Source organism: Chionomys nivalis, chromosome 8, assembly GCF_950005125.1.
Source record: "Chionomys nivalis chromosome 8, mChiNiv1.1, whole genome shotgun sequence".
In the NCBI taxonomy this organism is placed as follows: Eukaryota; Metazoa; Chordata; class Mammalia; order Rodentia; family Cricetidae; genus Chionomys; species Chionomys nivalis.
Window position 1 is genome coordinate 70,804,792 of NC_080093.1, and position 22,467 is coordinate 70,827,258.

Genomic DNA, 22,467 nt, shown 5'->3' on the forward strand with positions numbered 1-22,467 from the left:
AAGGCTTTCCCTATAGTTTTGTGATTTGACTAGCCATTAGCACTGTTGTCTGATATTATAGTTGCTGAACACAGATACATCTAATTACAGGTTTAGTGTAGAACACAACTTAAGGAGCTCAACACCAGAAGGTAGGGAAATGACTCAGGGTGGTACTGAGTGCTTGCTATATTATGGAGCCAGACAGGAGGATGACTGAGACTTGGTGGCTACCAGCCTAGACAGGTCTATCAAGAGATTCTGTTTCAAGGGAATAAGGTGAAGAAAGGTAGAATGGGATACCCATAATCCATCTGTGGCCTTTGTGCTTGCAGGGAACATGCATACCCACAAACATGTGATTTTAACACATGCTTAACAAATATAACACATGAACACACATTGTTGTGTCATAGTTCCTATTTTCATTCCTGTTTTACAGAAATTTTAAGGACTTGGGGTTAAGGACTTGGCTCTTTACTCCTGCTTTCTTGTCTCTGTGGGGGTGCCCTTCACGCTGCCCTCCAACCCTCAGTCCTTTTATGGTTTCCTTTTGGAATAAAGTCTTGCATTCCACACATCTGAGAGGAACATTTCCCAGAGTACAATCTTCCTTTCTTTAGTGTTAAGCTCTTTTCAGAGATTGTGACACATACACACACACCATGCCTTGGGTTAGGACCAAGCAGCTGCCCCTGTAGTGACCTCTGCAGTTGAGGGGTATGCTTGCAGGGTTCTATGTGGAGTTGGCCAGAACTCAGGCAGTGCTGCTCTGTTCACTCAACTCAGAAGGACAGAGAACAATGGACTTCTTGCTTCCTAAAGGAGCTCCCTGCTGTGCCTGATGCTGGACATACAACCATACACCGTGGGCCTTGAATAACTGGCACTCTCAGCCACTTCCCCTTCAATGTAACCATCTCAGTTTATTCTAGAAAGATTTACTCCTCTCTTTCTGCTGTGGGAGAATATTCTTGTACACTGCAAAGATATGTCACTCATATTTGTGTATTAAAAAGCTGATTAGCCAATAGCCAGGCAGGAAGGATAGGCGGGACAACCAGACTAGGAGAATTCTGGGAAGAGGAAAGGCAAAGAAGCAGTCACCAGCCAGACACACAGGAAGCAAGATGAGAATGCCTCACTAAGGAAAGGTATCAAGCCACATGACTAAAGATAGACAAAAATTATGGGTTAATTTAAGTTGTAAGAGCTAGTTAATATAATAAGTCTGAGCCAATAGGCCAAACAGTTTATAATTAATATAAGCCTCTATGTGTTTCTTTGGGATTGAATGGCTGCGGGACCAGGCAGGACAGAAACTCCTGCCTACATTTTTCTTCCAGCATTTTATCATCAACAATTTCTAATTTTCAAAGAAGTTGTGAGAATCATACAAGGAGGGAAGGAGTGGGGGGAGAGAGAGGATGAATATAAGTCCATCACCTAGATAGACTACAGCAGACATTTTACTCTCTTTTCTTATTATGTATTGATCCATTTGAAACATTGAAGTGATTTTAAATTTGTCGTGTGAATCTTAAGATAAATTGTCAAAAAGCAGGCTTGCTTTTTTAAAACATTTTCCCCCAGGGGCTTAGAGGTTAAGAGCACTGGTTATTCTTTTAGAGGTTCTGAGTTCAATTCCCTACAACCACATGGTATTTCATAGCCATCTATAATTGAGATTTGGTGCCCTCTGCTGGCATGCAGGCATACATGCAGGCAGAACACTGCATAATAAATTAAAAAAAAAGAATCTTACAAAAAAGGGAAACTTTTTTCCCCTCACATCTAAAAATAGTTTATATAGCTTGGCATAGCTCATGTGTGTAATCTCAGCACTAGGGAGGCTGAGACAGGATGATCAGAAGTTTAAGGACAGTCTGAACCACATAGCCAATATAATACAAAAGAGAAAAGTGTGCACACATGTACACAGTGTTGAATATTTATAATGTACGATTCAGGAATATAGAAAAGCAGAGAGGAAACAGTAGTCCATAATCTACCTACTCCATCCCACCTCTAGAGTAACTGGACCAACATGTTCTGGTGATCTTTTTTCAGAGGAGAGAGATATTAGAGAACAACTTACAGAAGGCTGTGTTCTACAAGAACAAACTCTGGCGACTAGACCTGGTGGCCAATGCCTTTACTCACTGCACCATCTCGCCAGCCTTTGTTTTTAAAATTTTTGACATAGAAGTGATGTGATGTTTTAGTAAGTGCTCTTGTAATTAACCTTTAATGCGCAGTCCTGGCTATTTTCTTGGGAAGAATTGGAGATCAGATTTTTGTTTTTGTTTTGTCTGAAAGTCTGACCTTGGGGTTATATTTTGCATCTTGTCCCTTTTGTTTGTTTTGGCTCTCAGGCTTAATGTCCTTTCTCACCTGCTCCTTTGTCAACAGATTGGTCAAAGTTACTCTGTACGGATCTCAGATAAAACTGTACAACATTGAAACAGCTGTGCCATCAGTGTTGAAGCCTGACCTCATTGATGTGTAAGTAGAGTATGAATTCAGTGTAATAAACAGCGGTGGCTGCCTCAAATTGAGGGAGAACTCTTGAACTCTGACCCTAGAAAGACAGATTATTGGATGTATGTCTGGGATGAATGTAATTGGTTGAACTAAAGAGACCAGGGATGAAGTGGGCTGTGAAGTTAGGAACTGGTGAGCACCATGGTGGAAGAGGAGGCTGAAAAGTACACAGGGGTGGTGTAGAAGCACCTGAAACATGCATCTCTCACCCTACACCGACAGAGTTGGTGCATGCGAGAAAAACCAGTCATCTCACATGAAACTGATTATGCTCTAATTAACCTCACTTCTGACATTACTTGTAGCATCATGTTGAGGGCTCTATCCCCAGGAGTGTCCCTTCTGCATCTCCTTTCCAATGGCAGCTGTTGCCCCCAGCTGTGCTTTTTGTGCTTCTGTATGATGACTAGAAGTTGGGATGCCCACATCTTCCTTTGAAAGTATGTGTGTGTGTGTGTGTACTAGATATTAGTTTGTAAGGTTTTAAGTGCTGACAATAGTAATACAGTTCTAGAGAATGGCTTGTTCCTAGGAGATACCTAAAGAACTCACAGGTGAAGTAACGTGCTATCTACAATTTATTTCCACTCACTCTGCTATTTATTTAATCTGCAGCTGTGGTGGCAAGACACATCTAGGTCTGTTAGACGAGTGCCGGATGAGATGAGTAGAGCAAGATGTTCAGAGCTTGCTGTCCTTCCTGGCATTCCCCTCCAGGAATCTATGCTTCGGAGGCTCCCCCAGCTTACCTAGTCCCCTCAGGATTGATATAGATGCATGACTGATTGGTTAAATCATCAGGGAAATCTTTAGTCCCTTTACTCTCCCCAAAGGCTGAGGGTGTGGCAAGAGTCACAACCCACAAAGCATATGACCCCATACCCTGGCAGTTTGACCATACCCTGGCAAACTAGGGACTTTGCAGAAGTTGCCTTGCTTAACATATGCTTAGGTGTGTTTGTAAGGACTGTTAAAAGTAACAAAAACTTTGGCTGTTCTGAAGATAATGAAAGACTGAGGGCAAAAGACCAAATGTTTTCAAGCAAAAGATGTCCTTTTCAGGGACATTGTAAAGACTGTGGGAGCTGTAAGCCAGCAACTGGTCCAAACCAAAGTAGATGTCCAAAAGCAACTGGAGCACAGAAGGCTTTTGGACATCTTCCTACAGATTTTAAGTTTGGAAGGATGACACAGGGCCCATCTGTATATTAAATAAGAATCTCAGGTTGCTTTGACACTTAACTCAAGATGCTCAGATAAAGTATATACATGGGGGAAGCTCATGAGAGAATGACCTGGAAGGATAGCATCTGGGGACTGTAAACAAGGCCTTATCCCTATTGTACTGCCCAAAAGGCTTGCTGTGGACTAGAGCAGAGGCTGATAAACCATGACTTGTGACACAGAGAGACACACACCTCCCCTACCTTAAGAAGTGGTGATAAGAAGACCAAGCTGCAACAGTTGAGAGACCTTTTCCCCTACCCTGGATTAAGCAGCAGTTAATGCAGTAGAACAAGTGTCCCAGCATAAGCAGAAGAGATTGACAAGTGTTGAATCTGAAAAGAAGGTGTGGAGTGGGTGGGGCAGGATGCTCAGCACCTAGTTACTTCAGGGTGCCTTCTGTGTAAAGATAAGGCAGAGGAAACTCAGACTTTTTGAAACTTCCCTCTGGGAAACTTGACTGTCAACTTTGGTTTTGCATCTTACAGACAGATAAACTGCTTTGTTTCAGCCTGGAGGGAGCCTTTTAGCTGAGTCTGTTGGACTTAGGACAGGACTTGGGTACAGACCAGTGGCCACCTGCAGTGTCAGCATAGTTTCCTGGAATACAGCCGTGCCCATTCATTTACATAGTAATTTGTAGCTGCTCTCTACACCACAGCTAACTAGGAGTGTGTAGTCCCGCAAGGCCTAAAATACCCACACTTTGTTTTTTATAGAAAAGGTGCATCCGGGTGGCGGCGGTGCACTCCTTTAATCCCAGCATTCCAGAGTGAGTTTGAAGCCAGCCTTATCTACAGTGCTGAGTTCCAGGATAGCCAGGGCTACAGAGCATCCCTGTCTCAAGAAAAACAAAACAAAACAAAACAAAAAGTGCTGTTCTCTTCAGCTGCAGATTAAATAAATAGAAGAGTGAGTGGAAATAAATTGTAGATAGCACGTTACTTCACCTGTGAGTTCTTTAGGTATCTCCTAGGAACAAGCCATTCTCTAGAACTGTATTACTATTGTCAGCACTTAAAACCTTACAAACTAATATCTAGTACACACACACACACACACACACACGCACGCACGCGTGTATGTATGTATGTATGTACACTGCTTAAGATTTAATTATAAACCTATCTCCTATAATGTAGAATAGTCCCTAATTATCCCTAATTATATATGATGTATGAGCAGAGATGTGTGTCAGAAAAGGAAGAGGCGGGGAAGGTGGAGGGAGTGGGAACTGGAATTGATATGTAAAATGAGAAAAGATAGTTCTCAAAGAGTAAATGAATAAATAAATAAATTTTTTAATGAAGAGGAAAAAAATCACATGCGGGGGTAGGGAGGGGAGGAAGAGACAGACACCTTGCAGCATCAGACTGTAAGTTTACTGTTTAAAGAACATCCTGCAGTCCAGAGCTGGCAAGTTTTTTCCACTGTGTCAGCCTATGTTACATGTTTGTAGCAAGGTGGCTGCATTCTGTGAAGTCTTTCCTCTTGTATCATATCAGTAGGCACTTGGATCGTTGTTGATGCTGTTTGATTGTGAAATGATGTCTGTCTACACCCTAGCACTGTCCCCAGTCAGGTTCTATAAGCCATGGCACTTGGGCTGCCCCTCACATTTAAGCCTTGCTATTTAACCACATAATCTCTCTAACAAAAGGAACCAGAACTCTTTTGGGAAAATGCACTGTTTTGGACAGGATGATGCTGGGGAATGCTGTAGAATCAGTAAATAAGGAAGTGGCTTCTGAATGTGTCTGGAATATGCAAGAACACACAGGAGCTGACTTGAAGGGAGCATTCCTTGTTAAGACTTGATCAGCAGTTAAAAATGACAGTGACTTATACTATTTTGAGTAAAAAAAATAATCCTTTTGACCATATTTTTTTTTTCTTTTTAAGAATCATCAGTTTACAGTTTAATAGTGACAGAGAAGGGGACTTCATAGTGACCACACCATGGGGTGGGTCATGTATATAGGTCATGTCAGGATATCAACTCAGATTGCTTAGTGGTGACTACAGGAAAGGAGCATTTGTGTATAGCTGCGTGGTCTAGTGTTTTGAACTAGACTGCTGCCTCTGTAAGACCGATTATTTATCATCTTGTTGAGCTATGAGCTGTTGGGGTTTTCTGTGTTCTGACTGACCTGGAACTAGCTATGTAGCCATGCTGCCCTTGAACTCAGAAATGTGCCTGCTTCTGCTTCCAGGAGCTAGGAGGATTAAATATGCATACCACTGTGCCTGGCGTGTTTTAGTGTTTTTGTTTGGTTGGTTTTAATTTTAAACAGGGTTTCACTTTGTAGTTAAGGCTGATTTGGGAGCTGGAGTGCTTATTTATTCTCATCTCAGCCTTGAGTGCAGGAGTCACAAGTGTGTGCCACCACACTTGGTTTCATTGTAAACTTTTAAGTGTGTATTTTGTTAATGTGTGATCCAGTGCAGCCTTTGCAGAAGTCAAACACCTGAACACTCCAGGCAGACCCTTCTGGAATCTTCCGTCAGAGCTGTAATATACCCATTTCTCATCTAGAATGTAGTTTGCAGCCAAGACTGCTAAGATTTTTACTTTTTTGGGTTTTTTGTTTGTTTGGTTGGTTGGTTTGGTTTTTCGAGACAGGGTTTCCCTGTAGCTTGTTCAGGAACTAGCTCTTGTAGACCAGGCTAGCCTTGAACTCAAAGAGATCCGCCTGCCTCTGCTTCCCGAGTGCTGGGATTAAAGGTGTGTGCCACCACCACCTGGCACATTTTGCTATTTTTAAAGTTAGCATATTTCTTCTTATGTTTGCCATCTTCTTAAATAAACTTGTGTGTCACAGAAAGAGTAAGATCTGCAGCTGTTCAGAAACTGCCCTGTGTGGTCTCAGTAGTGGTGGGCATGTAGAAACAATGCGAGCAGGTAACTGATATGTACACTGTCACCATGTCCTAGAATGCCCTGCAAGTGGATAGGGTTCTTGTTTTACAAGTTCATGCCACTCTGTTTGCCTGACCCTCTCAGATCACTTCTTCTGTCCTTCCTGCAGGCATGCCCAGTCACTTGCTGCTCTCCAGGCCTACTCCCACTGGTTGGCACAGTATTGCAGTGAAGCCCATCGACAGAACACCCAGCAGTTTGTGACACTCATCTCTACCACCATGGATGCGATCACACCTCTTATTAGCACCAAGGTCTTGCGACAGAAAATGCTGTACCTGTTTGTCCTTTCCATAGTCCTGCTTACCATAAAACTAAAACAGTGTCCTTACTAAGAGTGATACAACTATATTTCATGTTCCTTAAAAAATTTGTTTTATTATTTATTTGTGTGTGCATGGGCATGCACGAGCGCCCTAGTATGCCTGTGGAGATCAGAGAACACATAGTAGAAATTAGTTCTCTTTTTCCACTCTGCTGGTCCCTGGTGGCAAGGACCTTTCCCCTCTGAACCATCTTGCCAGCCCTCATGTCCCTTTCCAGTTGTAGTCTACACGTGTTCGAATATGATTTGGGTTTTGCTCATGGTAGAAGTACCTGCTCAGTTTTATTGCCTGAGAAGGTTTTTTGTTGTTGGATCTTATTCCTTGAAACAACATTGTTCTCAGGATGAGCATGGTCAGGATTGGTGTCAATCCTTTTAGACATGTTTCTGTTTTTACAGAAAGTTTGTAGATATAGAGGTATTGCTGTTCATTCCCACTATGCCTTGCTTTCTTCTAAATACACAGATCAACTTGAGTTGTCATACTACCCAGTGCTATCTTCTTATGAGGATGGGTTTGACTTTCTCATGATAGAAGGAGGCTCCTTTTACGTCTACTCTTCTACAAATGATAGAGGGCCTGTAGCGGGGTTCTGGAAGTGAAACTGCTAAGTGAAGGTTATAGTTAGATAAGATGGGCAGAGTCTCGTAAGTCCTCACCCAAGAAGACTGTTAACTTGAATGAGGTGCATCCAGGTGTTCTTACTATCTTTGCGCATATAGGAAGCCTGTTCGAATAGAGTTATGTTGACTTCCATAAACCTACTGTATTTGTAATGGTAGTTTCTAAAGGTTTTGATGCCCATAAGGAGTGTGTTCCATAATTCACCTCGCTCTTGCTCCACTTTTAGTTTGATTCCATTACAGGTAAAATTGGGCTGGGAATTTAACTGTATTAGTAGAGTGCTTGCCTCATGCAAATGAAGCCCTGGCTTCAGTCCCCAGCACCACATGCAGCATTCAGGGATAGAAATAGGTTATCTGGGTTATATGAGACCCTGTCTTTAAATTAATAAATACTTCTGAAATACGTAGATTAAAGAATGTTTATCCTGTTATGTCATTTTCTTAGAATAATTAGAGATTATGATGTTACAGGTAAGCAATATTTTATGATTACCATATTAGGTAAATATTCAGAAATTACCATAATACCACCTTCCTAAATAGTTCTGCAGACCTTGATTCTTTGGTGTGATGTTTGACCAGTCTTACCGTGTTTAGCCCTTACTTATAGGAAACTTTCTTGAGTTTAGGCCTGACTTCTTGGTAGAGTGTGTGTTTAACACAGTTAAGACTGAGGCCAGTTTCTAACTATTGTTTTCCAAGAACTTTTTTTTTTTTTATGGATTTGAAGCTGTCAGTAATTTGAAACAAGTTTTTTTTCAGGCATGTTAAAATGAAAGAAATAGGAGAGACTAGGAGATTGGCAAAATACAATGCAGGAAGGAAGGGCTGAGTGAGACCTTGACTTCTGGGGGAACCAGAGCAGGAAACTGAAGAAGAATACTATGGTGTTTGAGGGGAAGACTTGGACAGCATGCCAGCGAGGACACTGTGGGGTATCACAGAAATAGATGAGTTGAGGAGTGATTGGGAAGAAGGAGCAAGAAGTGATGCTGACTGAGGGCAGAAGCTGTAGGTGTTTATAGAAGACATTCATCTTGTTGGGAATTATCCTCAATGAATGGTATAGTTTAGCAGTCATTAGTTACAGCTGCTTTAGGAAAGTTTCTCTAATACCAATCTCCCAGAAGATCAGTAAGCCAACATGTCACATTTCTGTTTTAGGTTCAAGAAAAGTTGCTGCTGTCTGCGTGCCACCTACTTGTCTCACTAGCCACCACTGTGCGACCTGTCTTTCTTATCAACATCCCCGCAGTACAGAAGGTCTTCAACAGCATCATTGATGCCTCTGCCCAGCGCCTAGCCGATAAGGTAGGACACACTCCCTGGGGCATTCCCGAAGCTCTGTGGCTGAGACCTGGGGAAGCTAAGGTAAAAGAGGCTAGTTCTGCTTTTACATTCGAGTTGAAAGCCACCTCAGCTACATGGACTGCCTCTGTGGGTAGCACTGACACAACCCACTGGCTTGTCTCACTCAAAGACAGAATCCTGATTCAGATGGGAAAGCTCCTCCCCGTCCATGCACAGAGGCATCATTGCCCCCTGTTGAGAGCCCCTGTGCTCTCCTTGGTTCAGGCCAGCCTGGTTTACATTCTGGGTTTGAGATGCCACCTGGCAGACTCAGACTACTTATGAGCAGGAAGTTGGTGAGGTGCGTGGATTTACAGGCAGGTTCTTAGCAACCTGAATGTGAGAGTATGGTGGTAAGAGTGTCCTTGTGAGCCCATTCTCAGTGGCTTCTTGGGGGTCGGAAGGCAGTATCAAAGACTGTACTAGACTCCGTGTCCAGTGGGTTCCTCACTCTGTGAGGATTCAGATACCATATTGAGCAGGGTGAATACTAGCTAGGCTTCTTAAGGCTGACACTATACATTGAGACCTAGACTTGGGGTTACTTCTGTCTTTCTTTTTCCTGCCTGAGTGCCTTAAAGGTAGAGGATGGCCAGGCTATAAGAAAGACACATAGGACCTGAGGCAGAGTTAGTCTTGGCTACCAGCTTTTGCCTACCCTTTGACCTCTGATGGATGCCTTTGGGTTCCTTCCAGGCACAGGTTTTGGTTTGCCGTGCACTCTCTAACACCTTGCTCCTTCCATGGCCAAATCTTCCTGAGAGTGAGCAGCAGTGGCCCTTGCGTTCCATCAATCATGCCAGCCTCATCTCTGCACTCTCTCGGGACTACCACAGTCTGAAGCCCAGTGCTACTGCCCCCCAGAGAAAGGTGCCATTGGATGACAGTAAGTAACTCCTGTGTAGACTTTGCACCTGAAGCTCCTCATGTGACTTCATTTGCTTATAGTGACATGACTACTCCACAGAAAAACTGTTACATCTGCTGGACACCCCTCCTGAGTACGTTCCTCCTACCTGTTAAGTAACTGTTGGAAACCTAAAGGAAACATCTGTGGACGACTCTGCCAGTGGTGCCGTCCATCCATAAGCCCTAGGCTCACAGAACCCATTTCAGATGCTTCACAGGAACCAACCTGTATTTCAGATCTGTCTTCTGAGCAGCTTTAACTTTTTCCAAATAGAAACATTTCAGAGGTTTTAGAAGAACACATATCTTCACAAGGAATACATGAGGAGAAAAAACTGAAACAATTCTAGTTCATGTAAAAAGGATCAAATTTTCTTTGACAATAACAAATATCAAAATATTTTTAAAATAAAATCTTTCACAGTAAGAATGATGAAACATGGCCGGGCGGTGGTGGTGCACGCCTTTAATCCCAGCACTCCGGAGGCCGAGGCAGGCGGATCTCTGAGAGTTCGAGGCCAGCCTGGTCTACAAGAGCTAGTTCCAGGACAGGCACCAAAGCTACAGAGAAACCCTGTCTTGAAAAACAAAAACAAAAACAAAAAAAGAATGATGAAACACTATTAGATGGTGTTGCTTATGATGTCAGCAAGGATGCTTTGTGAAATATCACAGATGGTAATGGAGACTGTCCTTTTTGTTAGTTTGCTTGCGATAGGTCTCATTGTATATTTCAGACTGACTTGAGATTCAAATGACCCATCATGGGCCAGAACTTGTGATCTCTCTGTCTTCTGACCACTGGTATTACAGGTGTGTTTCACAGTAACTTGCTTTAACCACCATTTTTCTTTCGTTTTTTGAGGCAATTTTTCTAGGTCTCGCCACATAGACTAGGTTAGTTGATCAGCCTTTTTCAAGACCTCTTCATCACTGGGCCACGTGTGCTCCTCCCTGCTCAGCTTTTAGATGTAGGTTCTGGGAGATGGAACTCGGGGCCTCCTGCATATGTAGCAATGACACTGCCTCTCCAGCTCTTAGGCTTTCTCTTTAAAAAGACTTTTGTTTTGTTATGTGTTTTTCTTTAAACCATTTTGTATGTGTGATGAGAGTGTATATTCATGAGTGTGGTATGTGTTCCATGTGAGCTCAAGTGCACACTTGTAGAGACAGGAGGACACTGTCTTACTCCTTTAAGTTAAGATCTCTCTGAACCTGGAGCTCACTTGTTTTTCAGACAGACTAGAGGCCAATAAGCCCCAGTGATCCTATCTCCATCCTCTTTTTATAACTTTATTAGCATACTCTATATTAAAAATTGGAATAAAATAACTTAAAGAAAGAGAAGGGAACTCCTAAGTCTCGGCTGTGTCTGTGTCATGAAAAGCAGTTGTTTTAGCTGGGCTTTATGCTTGTATCCATATTTTTACTATGTAGAATTGTTAAGTGACAGACATAGACTCAGTGGCTGGTGTCTTGAGAATGTGCTATATACGAGGTTCTTGCCTTAGTTTTATATCTGGCATCAAACCTGGCTTTTCCAATAACAACTTTTAAACAAGTTTGATGCTTGTTTTTTTTATTCTAAAGTATTACGAAAAAAAGTAGTTTTTAAATTCTCATTTTAGCTTTATGATGGAGAGGATATTTGTTAACCTGATTTTATCTGGTGTAGTGGCTTGACACAAAGGAAGAAGTTAAGCCTTGCTCCTGTTGCGTGTCAAGCACATGATGCTCAGGACTGCAAGAGTGCTGAAGGCCACAGGCTGCTGAACTTCACTCCAGTGTACACTCTCCCTGGGAGGGGCGTGTGGAGCCTTGCCACACTTTAAGGCCAGAATAAGCTGTATGACCATGACTCAACCTCAGAGCAGATAAGGGGTTGTAAGGCTGTTAGCTGGTATGGTTTCTGTGCATAAGCTCTGGCCTTAAAACCTGGTGTGTGTAGTATCTTTGGCTTCCTCTTCTCTGGAACCTTCAGGCATAGTCTGTTGCCTTCTTTGTTCTTTAATGAGATTAATGTTTGGAAAAGGGTTCCCTTTCCTTGCTTTACATTTTCAGAGTTGAAATAAGAATTGTCCTCTGAGCTGGGCGGTGGTGGTGCACGCCTTTAATCCCAGCACTCGGGAGGCAGAGGCAAGCGGATCTTTGTGAGTTCGAGGCCAGCCTGATCTACAAAGGGAGTTCCAGGACAGGCTCCAAAGCTACAGAGAAACCCTGTCTCAAAAAGCCAAAAAAAAAAAAAAAAGAATTGTCCTCTGTGAGTTTGCAGTCAGCCTGGTCTATATAGTGCGTTTCAGGTCAACCAGAGCTACATGGAGAGACCCCATCTCAAAACTAACCAGCAACACAGCAGTAAGAACTGTGTATCTTATTAGTCACTCTGGGTTTAATCTCAAATATCAGGGGAAGAAGACAAGAACAGTGCTTGCCTTTCTCCTTGCCTCACCATCTGCTTAGTTTGCTACATTGTGTTCTCTTCCTCTAAAATACTTTTTATAAAAACCCAGGCAATTATAGTAAGTTGTAGACCTTTATATAAAACAAGGAGCTGACACTGTCTTCAAACCAAAGCACTGTTCCCACTGGCCAGCAGTGGGACAAAACATTTAACATTTGAACCACATTAACAAGTTACCCCAATGCTACCAAAAATGTTTTTGGTTTTTCTAAAAGCTCAGCATTGTATACTGTATTTGGCTGTCATTTCTCTTCACCCTCCTTCAGTATAGAAACATCCCCATCTTTGTCTCTCATGACCTTGGCATTTCCTTAGAGTCCAGGCTTGTTTTTTGGTAGACTTTTCCTTAATTCTGTTGTACCTGATTATTACCACCAGATTAGGTAGAGTGGTATGTGTTTCTTATTACATCACTTCTGTTTGTCTCTGACTTTCAGGCAATGTCTGGGGAAAGCTGTCTCCCCAAGGGCCCCTGAGAAAGTGAGGTTAGAAGTTCGAATCTGGGACCATGTACCACTTTTCCTCATTGTTTCTTGCTTTTTGAAAATAAAGTCTTAATGGTTTGGAATTGTTGTATTTATTATTATCATTATTACTGTTATATTATTTGACATAGAGACTCTGTACAACTCAGACTGTCCTGGAGCTCGTCTGCCTCTGACATGATGCATGTACAGGCACCTGCCTGGCTTTCATGGTTTATAATGTACTATTTGTGGACAGGTCACAGTAACACACGTATAGGGGTTTTAGTTTCTTTTATGTTTTGGTAAATAAACATCGATTCTTTTAAAAATTTACTTGAGTGTCAGACAGGCCAGATTCTTGTCTCTTGACTTCTGAAACTGTCCTTCGTCTCTGGTACCCTGTCTGTCTTAGTTAGGTTTTCATTGCTGTGAAAAGACACCATGACCAGGGCAACTATAGCTATAAAGGGAACATTTAATTGTGATGGCAGCTTACAGTTGAGAGGTTCAGTCCATCATGGTGGCGAGTATGATGGCATGCCAGCAGACATGGTGCTAGAGAAATTGCTGAGAGTCCTACATCTTGTAGGCAACAGGAAGTTGACTATTTCACTGAGTGAAGCTTGAGAAAAAGACCTCGAAGCCGTCCCTACAGTGACACACTTTCAAAAGAAAGTGTGGCCCAGATTAAAGAAAGGTACTGTCATCCAGTCTCCTCCAACAAGGTCACACCATATTTAAACTACCACACTGTCCTTCATCCCTGGTGCCCTGTGCTTCATCCCTGGTTCACTGTCCTTCATCTCTGGTGCCCTGTCCTTCATCCCTGGTTCACTGTCCTTCGTCTCTGGTACCCTGCCCTTCATCCCTGGTGCCCTGTCCTGTCCTTCATCCTTGTTCACTGCCCTTCATCCCTGGTGCCCTGTCCTGTCCTTCATCCCTGGTGCCCTGTCCTTCATCTCTGGTACCCTGTCCTTCATCCCTAGTGCCCTGTCCTTCATGTCTGGTACCCTGTCCTTAGTCTTTGGTGCCCTGTCCTTCATCCCTGGTGCCCTGTCCTTCATGGGTTCCTAGCCTCATCATAATCTCTGAGTTATCAGTAGTTTGTGGTGAGCTCTCATCAGTAGCGTGAGTGCCTTTTGTTTGCTTTCTTGCGTCACTGTCACCAGTCTTCAGAGATCAGCCTGTTGTGAGTCGTTGCCTTCGTCCTCAGTCCTATGAGGGGATATTTCTGGCCACAGTTTCAGATAAAGAAAGTAGAACTCAACAGCTAATTAAACCAGAGGAACAGTCTAACTTTGCACATTTCCTAAGCATGTCTTCTTTCTCCCACACCCTCCTTTGACTGAAGCTTTAGCTCTCTTCAGCCCCCACACTCCTCACCCAGGAGCCAGTGGCCTTTGTGAGGCTCAGAACAGCCCAGAGTGTACTACAAGTTTGATAGTGGTGAGTCTCAATCTGGACCGGCCTCTGGAGATCATCAAAGTTGGGCCTACTAGGCTTGGGCTGAGCCAAATATTCTTCATTCATACAAGAGGATTATGACAGCTTTCTCTTCTTAGACCTTGTATGTCAGGTGCCCTGTTGAAACCTCTGACCCTCACAACAACGTAACAAAGATGGACCTTTGGGGCTGACTAAAATCCTACCCAGGGTATGTGCTGACTACTGACCCTCTCTCTGCTGCAGTCAGGGCTCTCACTTCAAATATTGTCTGGTATTTGCCACCACATTCCCTGAACTGTGTAGAATCACAATGTGAACTCATATGTCATACATTGTTAGATGTTTATATAGTGCTAGTGATATATAACAATCATGTGTACATTATCAGACTACAGGCCTGATACGCCAGAGATTGATCCGGCAATATTTCCTATATTGCATGGTAGGCTGTGCCTGTGTGTTAGCAGGGTAGGTACTGCCTGTAGCTCAAGGGTGATGAGTTTGTTCTCCTGTGCTAATTGCCTGGTCATTTGTCTCACCAATCACTTCCCCAGCTTATATGGTGTTTATTGGGCCATTTAGTGTTTTTTAGAGGGGAGTGAGGTGGGTCTCCTGGAGCTCAGGCTGACCTCAAACTTTTACTCCTACCTCTTGAGTGCTGGAATTATAGGCAAGTGCCAGCACATCCAGTTTTTATGTGATGCTGAGTGTTGAACGCAGGACCTTGTGCATGTTAGGCAAGAACTTTATCAATTGAGCTATACCCCCCATCCTATCACCTGTTTGGTTGCTAGTGGGTAAAGTAGGGAGTGGGGAGGCATAAGCCCAAGTATGCAGACAGGCAGACAACTGGGAGTCTTGGGTAAAAAAGGAAGAGGAGATACATGGTGCTTATGGGGTCATATAATGAAATAAAGACAAGCCTTCTTGGTTAGCAGGACTTCCTTTTGTGTGAGTGTCTTCCCGGTGTTCTTCTGCAAGGTTCTTCCCTCCCTTGTGTCTGTTCCCACTAGCTGTACTCTGTCTCAGACCACACATAACTGAAGCTTCATCTTGACTTGCAGCCAAAGTGATTATTCACCAGACACTTAGTGTCTTGGAAGACATTGTAGAGAATATCTCTGGCGAATCTACCAAGTCCCGACAGATCTGCTACCAGTCACTGCAGGAGTCTGTTCAGGTCTCCCTGGCCCTCTTTCCAGCCTTTATCCATCAGTCAGGTAAGAATTAGCTCAGAGGCCTGCCTCGTGGATGGATGGTGTTCGTAAGAGACAGTACCCGCTTAGATCTGTAGGACATGCTAAGTCAGAGCAAGCCAGCCTGGACTTTGCTCAGTGAAGGGAAGCATAAAGGCAAAGGTGTGCTGTCATTGGATAGTCTGGAAAGATGAGCAGAGTTGATGTGTCTGTGTTACTGTCACCAACCGGTACTGCTCTGTCACTCTGAATGTGCTTGTCTGGCTCTGCTGAGAGCCTTTACAGTGGCCTTGTCAGTAGACAGCAGGGGCTTTGTAGCTTAGATGCACTGATGGTGTCCTGTAAGCACTTTGTGTGTAGTAAGAACCAAAATGTCCCATGCAAGATGAAATCTGGTTATGGAACCACACTAACCAGAATGATTAAATTAATTTAGTAGCCCAGGGTAGTGTGACCTGAGTACTACATCATCATCTACTTTTAACCACTTAACCTTGACCTACTACAGGGATGATTGGTCTTAGAGAGAAATGCCAAGACATTCAGGTGTTGACCCAGTTGGATAATTTCTTGAATATGAGCACAAAGTGGTTCATTTTCAGTGAGAATGCTGACCATGCGGGTTTGCGGGACAGTACGCTGGGCTTCAAGATAAGACAACTCCATTTCCTGCCGTGAGCAATCAGGCAAGCATTCCTAGGACCAGAGCCGTGTTCTCAGCAGGCTCTTAATCATTTTTCACTTTCCGTCATTGGCTCTGATGGTGTCGGGGACATTTCTTCCAGTGGGATGCATTAGAGAGAGATGACAGTGCAGACTGCAAAGGAAAATTGATCAAGCTGTGGGTGCATTAGTCCCTGTGCACATGGTGTTGACTGTTTGCTTTGTCCTTCGTTTAGACGTGACCGATGAGATGCTGAGCTTCTTCCTCACCTTGTTCCGAGGCCTTAGAGTACAGATGGGTGTGCCTTTCACTGAGCAGATCATCCAGACTTTCCTCAACATGTTTACCAGGTAACCACATACCTGCTACCCAGGCCTTTCAGAGTCCGGACCAGCCTGGCTGCAAAATGCAGGACTTTCTGCTCCTTTTCCTCACTTGCTACAAGAATTGGTTGTTGAGTTTTTCTGTGGTTTTCTTTTGCCTGCAGAGAACAGTTGGCTGAGAGCATCCTGCATGAAGGCAGCACTGGCTGCCGGGTGGTGGAAAAGTTCCTGAAGATCCTACAGGTGGTAGTGCAGGAGCCTGGCCAGGTGTTCAAGCCCTTTCTCCCCAGCATTATTGCACTGTGCATGGAGCAGGTGTACCCCATCATTGCTGAGGTAGGTGGAGCCAGGGAGATCCCTGTGGTACCTCCTGACTGGGAGGGAGGGAAAGTGCCTTGTGTTTAGATCTCACTTGTGAGTTCTCCCAGTACTCTTGTAAGTGATTTTTCATGGTCTCTCCTCCCTCCAAGGAAAGGATACATTGTGCATACACACACATACACACACACACAAATGAATAATTAATAAAAAGAATAAATGTTTCTGGATACTTAGGGCTTTTAAATGCACCTCACTTGTAGCTGGAGAGGTGGCTCAGCAGTTTGTGCGTACCGCTCTTCCAGAGACCCTTCTTTCTCTCCCTCTCCTGTAAATAGTCTTTTTGGATGCCTCTTCCCAAGAAAGAATGCTTTCAACTTGGTAGTCTTGATAAAAGCAAATTCTTGCTGACAATTCAGGTAGAGCTTTTAGTGGTCTAGGAAAGTAAAAGGGTAGGCACTAACTGCAAGACCCAGAGTAAGTACAGATGCAGCTTGAATGTTATAGCAATGTTTAGGGAAATAGGAACTGATCTCGAAGCTGTCCCACAGCCAAAGTTCAGGGTGCTGGGTCTTGAGAAACACATGACTGTGCAACTGACAGTCACAGAATTCTACAGCAGTGTTGGAATAATGTGGCTAGTGTGCTCGCTGGTAATGTGGACATTTGGGTTTAAGTTAGGAAATTATGCTTCAGTAACCCCTGCTCTCTCAGAATCCTGATGCCGGCTTAGGAAAAGGAGCCACACCCAGGCAGCAATTAGCACAGCATTTAACATCCACTGGGATGTTAAAGTGCTCTTCAGACTTGCCTCTCTTGGGTAACAGGCTGCTTTCAGGGTGTCTTGCTTTTGTTAGCCTCTGGGGTTGCTTAAAGCTAGCAGGTTAGCCAGCATACCGCCTGCATCCTGGGAGAGGAAGATAGGAACAATCCAACTGGCTAGTTTCTGAATAGAAAAATAGACATTTTCATTATCTTTGCCCCTTGTGACCTTTCTTCTGAGTGTTTAAGCTTAGTGATCCGTTAGAAAGAGCTTCCTGGTACTCATCTTTTTTGGTTTTTCAAGACAGGGTTTCACTGTAGTTTAGAGCCTGTCCTGGAACTAGCTCTTGTAGACCAGGCTGGCCTCGAACTCCCAGAGATCCGCCTGCCTCTGCCTCCCGAGTGCTGGGATTAAAGGTGTGCGCCACCACCTCCTGGCCCCTGGCACTCATTTTAACGTTGTCTCATGTGTAGGCCTATCTCTTGAAGCACTGCTGGATGAACTGCCCCCTCTCAGGGGTGGACCTTCTGCACAGGAAGTGGCAGAAGTGTGGGTGGGATGTGAATACTGGCTACTATCTGGTGGCTTTTGGGCTCCTTCGGTGGCCTACACTGGCCAAGAGGCCCCCAGGCTGCATGAAGGAAAAGTATAGTGCCTTGTGGCTGTCTCTATAGCGCCCGTCACCTGACGTGAAGGCTGAGCTGTTTGAGCTCCTCTTTCGGACACTCCATCACAACTGGCGGTACTTCTTCAAGTCAACTGTCCTGGCTAGTGTGCAGAGGGGCATTGCTGAGGAGCAGATGGACAATGAACCCCAGTTCAGTGCCATCATGCAGGTAAGGGGGAAGGGCTTGCCTGTGATACTTCAGTGTGCTGAGAGCAAGTGGGCCTTGTTCTGGGTGCTGCCTGCATCCTTGGCCCATGTCCCTCGGGTTCTTCTAGCTATGTGACCCACTTCCAACCTGGTCCTTCAGCACGTGTGGGGTCGACACTGAGCTTTGCCCTGTTAGTTTCTTGGGGCTTCAATCTCTTCCTCTGTAAAGTAAGGACAGTACTGCTACTGTCATACACTTACCGTGAGATAAACAACATAGTGTACATCAAGGACACGACACCAGTGGATGTGTGCTAAAATGTCCGCTCCCTTCATTTGAGAGCAGTGTAAGGAGGAATCTGTCTTACTCCCCAGGCTTTTGGACAGTCCTTTCTTCAGCCCGACATCCACCTGTTCAAACAAAATCTCTTCTACTTGGAGACTCTGAACACCAAGCAGAAACTATACCACAAAGTAAGTGCCCTTCTCTCCTGGGAGGATTCCTCCTCATCTTGGAGTTCTGGGCTAAGTCTAACTCCCTTGAGTCTGCCTGGGAAGTACTTTGGGGAGCACTCTGACCCTGGGTGGCCCCAGTCTGAGTAGGCCTCCTGGCCCATGCTCCTGTTCCTCTGCTTGCAGAAGATCTTCCGGACCACCATGCTGTTCCAGTTTGTGAATGTACTGCTCCAGGTCCTGGTTCACAAGTCTCATGACCTTCTACAAGAGGAGATTGGCATTGCCATTTACAACATGGCTTCTGTCGACTTTGACGGCTTCTTTGCAGCCTTTCTCCCAGAGTTCCTGACCAGCTGTGACGGTGTGGATGCCAACCAGAAAAATGTGTTGGGACGGAACTTCAAGATGGATCGGGTGAGGAAAAAAGGCCAAGCTACAAGGGAACATGCGTGTGGGTTGGTGAGCCTGTTGTCTGACTGTTGAGGTGCCTTTCTAGATCTGGGCATGGTTATACCCACGGATATACCTGAGTAACGTGACGCTGTCGTTGGGTGTGGAGGGCGTACTCTCTTCTCTGAACTTGGCTTGTGTAGCTCACGTGTTCTTTGTCTTCGCCATTGAGGCTACAGGACCTGGCCTCAGCAAGCCACACATCTTAACTTCTTTGTCCACATCCCTCACTCCCTCAACACACATCTGCCTGCCACAGGGCTCACATACTTAGTGGTCTAGAAGACAACATACTGCCTCTCTGCCCTGACTTTCAGGCAGACTAAAAAGGTTGATACAGCTTTGGGTCTCCAGAGATGGCCCTGTTGCTTGGCTACCTGGATTTTTCCTGTCACTCTCCACAACACAGCACTAGCACAGCTCAGACTCATCGAAGGAGTGCTCACCCTCTGTGCTAATGAGACCTCAGGGGAAGTCACTGGGGAGAGATGGGGCAGCTGGGGCGCTGATTTCTGCTATCAAGCTCTGTACTGTCCTCTCTCTGCGTCAGGTAGCTGTAGCCCTCCCTGATCTTTGCGTGGTAGGCCATCTTTGGAATTTGCAAAAGAAAGTTCTTTAGGGAAACCTTTTTCTTCTTTGGAAGAAGCACTGCTCCTCCTGTCCCCTTGGGTGGAGAAGTGAGAACTTCTCTCTGTCTGGGTGCTCTTTACTTCTGTGCTGGAACAGCCATACTGGGCTCAAGTTTATGGCCATTGTGTCCCCTCATTTGTCATGTGCCTTAGGGAAGCTTTCTTAGACTCACCTCCTTTTTTGTGTCTTAGAATTGTCCTTTCTTGGGGGGATCTGACTTTTTCTCTCTTTCAACCACTTGAATGTTTTTTCTATAGACCAGCTCTTAGCATCTCATGGTTGCTCTGTAGTGCCATCAGTATTGGCTAATGCAGTGGGTTCCAAATCTAGTTAGTCAGCAGACTCCTGGGATGCATACTGAAAATGGATGATAGGTTCCACCAAGGTGTTCTGTTTGGGAGCTGCTGATTGAAGAGATGCTGCTTGGTCGATTTTTGACTTGGTTTGGTTTGGGTATTCTGAAGTGAGGTAGCAGTGTAGCCTTTGCTGGACTTTGTGATCCCCCACCCCTACCCCCCCTGCACAGGGTCTTTCTTTGGCCTGAAACTTACTGCATAGGTCAGGATGGCCTCAAACTCATAGAGACCCTCCTGCCTCTGCCTCCTGAGGACTGGGATTAAAGGTGAACACTACCAGGCCCTGTGCTGTTCTTCAGGATGAAACTAATCACACTTTCCATGTGGTCATCTGTTCATTCACCACGCTGCCAAGCACCGTTCCCTGCTTCCATGCAGGCTTTTGTTTGTTGAAGACAGGCTGTGCCGTTTTTTGTTTTGTTTTGTTTTATAAGCCATGCTGTTCCTGGCACTTCCTGCTCTTCCAGGCACCTTTTGAAGTGCAACTATTAGCTTCATTTTTGTAGATGGCCTAGGCTTAGAAGGCCTAGTAATGGGTAGTTATTGAACTTGGAAGTAGTGGAGATGTGGAATAGTATCTGAACTGGGTGTTTGTTTGAGAACAGGCAGTATGATTGATCTGAGGGTCAGCCACAGAAGTGCTGACCAGACCAGCTAAGGCAAGACAGGCAGTGTCTTTGGCCATGCAGGAAGGACTCTATGATATGGGTCATCAAAGGCTGGCCTAGGGGAAGGAGAGGGCAGAGGAGCAGCCAGGCTGGTGCTGTAACACACGTCCCGTGCCCCCCCACACCACAACCCGGGTCCAACCATCAGGCCCACATTGCTGTGGAGCCCTGAAGAAGAATTTTTGCATGTTTCCCCCACCCAACTGTATACCTTGCCTGGAACTTGGAATCTTATTAAATGTTTGCATAGAACCAAAAGCACAGGTGTGGGGCAGCTAAGTTTGGTGGGTGGGTAGTTAGGAGTCTGGTGGACCTTCAAGAGCCAGGCTTCAGCTCTGCCCTGCCTTTCAGGACCTGCCCTCGTTCACCCAGAATGTACACAGACTGGTAAATGACCTCCGTTACTACCGACTCTGCAACGACAGCCTGCCCCCTGGCACTGTGAAGCTCTAGGAACACCTGCTTGCCTTCCTGGCTGCTCACTGCCCCAGGGACGTGCCTGCTGCCACCGCCACCTACACCACCTGCACCTGTGCCACAGACGTCTGTGACAAGCCTTGGTCACTCTATGGATGATCATGCCCTGAGCAAGTGGCCTGCCTTTGCCCTCTTCTGCTGCCACCAACACAGCAGGCTTTGGGGTCCATTTGGCACTGGTAGAGTTTCCAGGCATTTGGAGCAGGCAGAGGGTCTTATGGCCGGATGCCCAGGAGGCACCCAGAGATCGTGCAGCGTGGTCCATACAGATCATGTGTATATCAATCCTGAGTCAGAATCGCCAAGGACCGCTTACGACAGTGCCACCTTCTCACCATTCCACCTCCCCACCCCTCCTGGCCCAGCCAGCCCAGGAGAAACTTGACATCAGAACTATTTATGTCAAGCCTCCTGCCCTCCGATTGCCTTGAAGTCTCTGCTCTTTGTCAGAGATTCGCGAAGACTCGCGGTTTTTTGTTCATTTTCTCATCATTCCATTGTGATACTAAGAAGCTTAATGGATAAATAAAATGCTTAAGTTGTTGTTATATAAACACTAGTTACGGGGCATCTTTCCACCTGAGCCTCAAGGCCAGGGTCCAGTTGCCAGAAGTGTGTTTTGCTACCTGATCCTGGCCAGAAGTAAAAAGAGATTTACTTCTAAGTGAGTATAAGGTCTGAATTTCTGAGAAATTGGGGCACTGGTGGTTTTATAAACTGCTATTTTATTAATTACTTTTTACACACTAAGGTAGTATGATTGTTCCTCATCAACATTCTACAAAACGTGCTTGTCACAGCAGGCGGTGCTTCATTGCAGGGATTGCCATCACTATAATTTTTAATAAAGATACTCAGTGTGTATGATTGCATGTGTACATGCACATGTACCATGGTACATGTGTGGAGAGAGGTCAGAGGACAACTTTGTGGGTCATTCTCTCCTACACCTATGGGGATCCTGGGGTTGGAACTCAGGTCATCAGACTGCAGCCTGACAGTCTTGGCCTGCTAAGCCATCTTCACAGGCCATCTCCATGGCTTTTTATTTCTTGTGGCTCTGCTTCTCTGTAACATAAGCCATAGCGCTTGGGGCACCT

General features: G+C 44.9%; 1 protein-coding gene across 1 annotated transcript in view; it reads left to right on the forward strand.

Annotated features, from left to right (window-relative positions):
* The window catches only part of Xpo6 (exportin 6), a 108,911-nt gene extending 86,750 nt beyond the window's left edge, over nt 1–22,161 (forward strand). Inside the window, exons 14-24 of the mRNA XM_057777800.1 lie at nt 2,392–2,484; nt 6,777–6,921; nt 8,784–8,930; nt 9,666–9,855; nt 15,317–15,472; nt 16,348–16,462; nt 16,600–16,771; nt 18,191–18,352; nt 18,706–18,804; nt 18,970–19,200; nt 21,242–22,161. Of these exons, the coding sequence (XP_057633783.1) occupies nt 2,392–2,484; nt 6,777–6,921; nt 8,784–8,930; nt 9,666–9,855; nt 15,317–15,472; nt 16,348–16,462; nt 16,600–16,771; nt 18,191–18,352; nt 18,706–18,804; nt 18,970–19,200; nt 21,242–21,343 (1,612 nt within the window). The 3' untranslated portion in view covers nt 21,344–22,161. The remainder of the gene's footprint in view (nt 1–2,391; nt 2,485–6,776; nt 6,922–8,783; nt 8,931–9,665; nt 9,856–15,316; nt 15,473–16,347; nt 16,463–16,599; nt 16,772–18,190; nt 18,353–18,705; nt 18,805–18,969; nt 19,201–21,241) is intronic.
* Nucleotides 22,162–22,467: the final 306 nt, after the last annotated feature.